At 47.6% G+C, this 6000-nt stretch overlaps 1 protein-coding gene across 1 annotated transcript in view; it reads right to left on the bottom strand.

The window, feature by feature from the left end:
* The window catches only part of LOC144168667 (neprilysin-1-like), a 77983-nt gene that overhangs the window by 26659 nt on the left and 45324 nt on the right, over positions 1 to 6000 (bottom strand). The window contains exons 8-9 of the mRNA XM_077697609.1: positions 4691 to 4768; positions 1083 to 1234 (exon numbers count right to left, since the gene is read on the bottom strand). Coding sequence (XP_077553735.1) covers positions 1083 to 1234; positions 4691 to 4768 — 230 coding nt within the window. The remainder of the gene's footprint in view (positions 1 to 1082; positions 1235 to 4690; positions 4769 to 6000) is intronic.

Raw genomic sequence — 6000 nt, 5'->3', positions numbered from 1 at the left:
GCCCTAGAAACATACGTACTGGTGCCTGAAAATAAGCCAGCTAGCGGAGCAGCGCCAACTTGCTATGAATGCCTGGAATGACTCAAACTTGACCGTGTTGGCTACGCGACAGTAAAAACACCCACCAAACGTGAAATATTTGTTTCCTTTTTTTCTCCATAACCAACTCACCCGATTAATCAATCCATTTACCGAGTAAAGACTGCGAATTAATAAATTTTGAACCGACTCTCTCTGTTTCTCTCTCTCTCTCTCTCTCTCTCTCTCTCTCTCTCTCTCTCTCTCTCTCTCTCTCTCTCTCTCTCTCTCTCTCTCTCTCAAGCAACCACGGACGTCCGTGGGACGTCCGAAATACAGTCGAACATCCAATTTCCAGTTTGGACGGCCACTGTACGTCCATGTTTGGATGTACATTTTTGGACGTGCAGTGGACATCCAGAAACGGACGTACCAGTCCGAATAACATCCGCCACTGGACGTACAAAGTTACTCCGGAGCATAAAGTAATGTCGTGAATTGAATATAAAAGCAAAATAGAAATAGCTACTTTGTTTTTCAATTAAAAGATTTTGTACATCAACACCCTGACTTGTATATTGCAAGTTTCATCTGCATATTTCTAAAATTAAGCCTAATTGTTTTTACTTTATTGAAACACCTCACCGACTCCAACGATGACCTATTTGGGGAATGATATATAAGAATGTGTCAGATATTCCGCTACTTTCGCGTGGGTGTATTTACATTCTTTAATATTGAAATGTAAAAAAAATGAGGCGGAGCACAGGGCTGCTCTCATAGCTCCATTGGTAAAGTATCGAACACGTAATTTTCACGTTGCGGTTTCGGAGCCGAGGTTACCACATTCCCTTTTAACCGATGCGCGCTCTTTTTCTTCTTTGCACTGTCACAGTTCAAGTGTGCACGTGTTCTGGTGTTGTACGAAATTCTCCCCGATTCCCACGTGAAGTGCAAGGGCACAGTCGAGCTGCCCCTGTTCTGTGGCTGGCTGCCCTTCCACTCCGCTTCCCTTGGTGGTGACAGTACTCGATGCTTCCGCAACGGACTTTCGCGGTACTCACCTGTAGTGGCGCCAGTTGCCTATGAACTTTGCCAGTGTCCGCAGTGCACCCAGATTGAGCACAAGCACGCTGTCTTTCTCGCCAACTTCTGGTAGATTCGCCGCCTTTAGGGCAAAGGACGTCAGCTTGTGGATGTACTTGATCCAATCAATCTGAACGCATACATGGATGAACGAGAAATTTGCAGTTGACCAGATCCAACAAGAGAGTCCGCAATAATAACGCAGTGCTCCAAGTGACGCCTTTGTTTTATTGCCTAGAAAGGAACTGTAGGAGGGTTTGTAACTGGGCTAGTTGGTTCATTGCATGAAGTTGAACAGCGCCCGTGTTTGTCGCCTCTGATCTTAGTCCCGTCCCTGTGCTGTTCAACTTCATGCCTAGAAAGGTTAGGAGAATTGGAAGCATGGGCGTTCTGCCAGGTCAGTTCTGTAAAGATCTATAGTTTTACTGTTACTATTTGGTCGTTCGTATGTTCATCAGTGCCTTAGAACTGTACTGACTAATTCTAGCGTTTTAGATGCGACCGCATCTCATTCACCCGCCTTGTCCCTGCATCCGGCGTCGTCGGCGTCCGCCCCTCCCCCATTCTCCTCGCCGCGCCAGCTGTGCTCTCCGCCGCTCACCCCCTCTCCTCTCCGATAGCGAACACTCTCTCGCGAGGGGCATTGGATTGGATTCGATTGGATTGGCTTGGCTTGGATTGGATTGTATTAAAGTGGATTGTGTTGCGTCATAGCCGCGGCAGACGCACTGGCGCCGGCGCGTCCCCTCACCGTTATGCGCGCTATAAAACGCGGTGCCTGCGCCGCTCCGCTCCATCGTTCCAGCGCCGCTCCTACGCTGCAACGTGAACCCCCTATGCGTCGCATCTACACGGGGGTTCCCGCGAGGGGAGGTGGGAGTTTTTGTTTAGGGGCGAAGCTCCTTAAGGCGTGGGTCTGTCCATCCTCGACGTATGTATGTAGCCACCTCTAGTTTAGTTCTTGGATTGTTTACTAGATGGCGGTACTTGTATATGATGAAAAGATGCGCTTGGATTGTTTACTAGATGGCGTGGCTACCTCTAGTTTAGTTCTTGGATTGTTTACTAGATGGCGGGGAGCGTTGTAATAAAATCCGTTCGCTGTTGGCGCGCGCTCGGAGTCGCCCGATGGATAAGGCTACAGATGTGCGAGCCCGCGGGGCAGAAGCGCTCCGTGAAGCTGCGCGACGCCGCCACCAAGATCCTGACGCACGAGAGCGGGAGGCCGAAGCGTGTCGTCTGGCTGCGCGACGACGCCGCCAAGATCCCAGCGTTCGAGAACGAGAGGCCCAAGCGTCACGGCAACGGCGCGAGGACCCTGCCGTACGCGAAGCGGCACGGCTGCGGCGCGAAGAGGGTCTCCAAAACGTCAGAGAACGGGAAGCGGCGAGAAAGCGCGCGTATCGGCAGGCAGACCCCGATGCAGTGAGAGCTCGTGAGGCGTCTGCAAAACGCATCAGGCGAGCTCAGCCCCAAGGTGCCGACGCGCGGTTTAAGCGAGACTTTCTAGACGTTACGTTCGGACACAGATGTAGTGGGCGAACTTTCACTGAAGAGTCACGGTTTTACCGATGATTTCCCCTCAGGAGCTTCGCCCACTCATCATCAGTCACCCCGTGGATATGCTGTGAATTTTTTTTTTAGGTTATTGCGAAATTTTTTTTTTCTATTTTTATTATCTTTAGTTTTTCACAATTCTGACCAACCAATCTTTATTTACGCTATTATAGGTAATGATTGAAGGTGTTACTTCCGCCAAATCTTCATGTTTTCGGAAATTCAGGGCGTTACACGGTTCGCCATTCTCGGTATTTCTTTTATATTTTTCTTATTCTTGGTTTTCCAAAATTCTGACCCACTAATTATCTCCAATTACGCTACTATAACGACTGGAGGTGTTACTGCTGCCAAATTTGCATTTTTGTGGAAATGCAGGGCTTTACACTGTTCGCCATTTTCGCTATCTTTTACTCGTATTTTAAACGTTCTTTTGCGAACATTTTTTGTTTATTCTTCAATTTTGGGGGGAGATGTATACTATGCATATTTTTAATTTTGTCAGATAATTTTGTGAAAATTTTATTATTTTTCTTACTCTTTGGTTTTTCAAAATTTTGTCTGACCAACCATTAATCCAACCATTAATCTCCAATCATTAATGGTGTTACTTCCACCACCAAATCTGCATTTTTGCGGAAATGCAGGACGTTACACGGTCCTGGCTGTGGGGGTACTCGGCAAAGAATGCTACGCATTAGGAAAATTGTAAACTGCCACAGTGTTTCCACGACCACACAGTATTCAAACTCGCGCGTTCGTTCCCCCATCTTCGAACCAATTGGATCAAGTTGTTGTGTCATTCATGCTGGTGCGGAAACTGTAGTGACGGGAATTGATAGAAGCGACCAAATTAGAAGCACTTGGCGAGTTTCCGCAGTTGCAGACAGCAGACACCATTGGTGTCTGGTGTATGGTGTATTGCAGACAATATGGTGTATTGCAGACAATATGGTGTATTGTGCTGCAATGCAATATGGTGTATTGCAGACAGCAATACACCATATGTCTTACTAACATCATTTATCCGGATATATTCACTCAGAACAAGTGATGAACATTAAAAGCAACAAGGCAAACTCGACCAAAACCAACGGCTGGCTGCGCATCCTAATTCGCTGGTCCATTCCATTAACGAGCGGAGCGCCACGAGGCGGTGCCACCTGTCCAGCTACCCGGTCCCTTATTTTCGAATACGTAGTAGTCTTTCTTGGGTTACCTAAAGGCAAAAATTTGGTCTGTCTATCTGTCACTCAATTCAGCCACCTGCCGCCTGGCCCAAAAAGTGGCCGCGTATCTGCTTGCTTCTTTACGAATGAACTGCTGCCACGCTTCACACATGTCCACAATACTCAGCGAAGAAAAAAAAAAAATCTCCAGGCATATTTGAGGCAGAACTTCCGAGCGCAACTAAAAACGCCTGTTTTAATTTTAGTTCTGGTTTTTATGTCAAATGAAATATAAGAAAAGGTGTCTAATCGAGGCAAGATAAAAAAAAAACACTAAAAACATGTCGCCTTGAGCTGCTTCAATTGGCACCAGGGAAAAGAAAGGTCTCAACAGATGGCACGCCAGCAATGCGAACCTCCGTTGCATTCGTGACGGGAGGAGCGAGAAAGGAGGTAACAAGTGTGCGAGGGGAGCGGCAGGGGCGGCAGAAGACTGCCATTGCTCGACGGCATTTGCAGAGAAGCGAGCAGATAAATACTGCCAATTTTTACTTATTTTCTCCCATGATACAAACTTTGTACTACCCTTGTGCGCACGAGGTCTTGCTTTTATTACTGTCTGCACAAGCCCCATTCATGCAGTTGCTACTGGTATACGTGAAGCTGTGCGTTCAGCTACAAACAGGGGTGCACATGCAAAACTCCCTAATACACTAAACATCGCAGCACCGAAAGATTTTACACGAGTCATTTCACTTCGGATTTTGCGGGTCAGTAACCAAGCAGGAACAGTTGGACCCTGGTTTATCACAGTGCAGTTTTGTGTGCATAGTGTGATGTTTTGGAGGAGATGCACGAACCTCCGGGATCTCTTTCAGCATTTCCTCCACTGTCATTCGGAGAGGCTCTTGGGGGCCAGGAGATTGAGGCCCCAGTTCCTGTGCAAAGTACGACAAAAAAAAGAAAACATCGAGGCATGTTATTCATGCGGCTATCTCGCTGGGGGAGTGTCACCCGTGCAATCACCTGCATTTCTGATACAACTAAAACGGCTATAGAGAAAACTGGGTTCAAAGCAAGGTTGTTACAACTCGCAACGTGATCTCATTTTGGTTATGCAAGAAATCCGTGTCTGTTTTGAATTTACGTTCTGCACTAAAAGAAACACTTCACCTGAAATATAATCCCCGTTGTGGCAAAGTTCGATTTCTCATGTTTGTAGTTGAACAAGTTCATTGGATGCGGCTGAGATTATAGCGCACCGCTGTAGAAAAAATGTGAGTTCTGGTCCCCCATGGTGCTTAAACGTGCACTAATGTTGTATATATGCTGTACTGTATTTACTCGCATAATGATCGCACTCGCGTAATGATCGCACCGCTGAAGTTTGTCGTCGAAATTCGATTTTTTTTTTAATTTCCCGCGCAATGAACGCACCCCGAACTTGCCGCAGCAGCATGTGGTATGTGCGCCAAGTCTAGCAGACGACGATCGTGCTTACCTCTGGGTCTATTCGATTCAGCCTGCACCTCTTGAACCAGTTCACAGTGGTGCAAAGCGGGTTCCGCCATCGGCGGAACCAGCCCTGCACTTTTGTCGTCTGCTTCTGCACCTCCTCGGCAGGGAGTGCAGGCAAAGCCATGAACCCGTCCTGCACCCGTCGGCACCACCGGTGAATCGAACGCCGCGGTTCAGGTGCCGCGAGCTGCACCGCTGAAACGAACGGCGAAGTGCGGCACCGCCTGAACTGGTTCACGCGGTGCAGGTGAAACGAATAGACCCTCTGTTTACTTCCATTTCAAAGCGGACATGGCTACGTCATTGCCGCAGACTTGCCGATATTAGCGGTATCGGCAAGCATGTGTTCAGTATTGATGGGGAAGAAACTCTCACTATATGCACATAATGTACTCACAAGACAAAGAAAAAAATGCGCTCAGCATACTGCGCCGGCCCCCATGTCTGTTTTGATGTTCCGCAATGTGACAGCGGCAGCCACTTACAGGTCGCCCTGTTGTCACCTCGCAGCAAACTCGCTCCGCCGCGTTCCGTAATTCATGAAAACACTGCATTTTGCGTCACTTTGCAAAGCGGCTGGCGGTGGTGCGCGGAAGTTTATTATGTTTTTATTTATTATTTTTATTATGTTCATGAGACCTAACGTAAAGAA

Source organism: Haemaphysalis longicornis, unplaced genomic scaffold, assembly GCF_048455015.1.
Source record: "Haemaphysalis longicornis isolate Haplotype H1 unplaced genomic scaffold, Haemaphysalis longicornis Haplotype H1 scaffold_2, whole genome shotgun sequence".
Lineage (NCBI taxonomy): Eukaryota > Metazoa > Arthropoda > Arachnida > Ixodida > Ixodidae > Haemaphysalis > Haemaphysalis longicornis.
The sequence above is the reverse complement of the archived record's forward strand: the minus strand, read 5'-3'. Positions and strand labels throughout refer to the sequence as shown.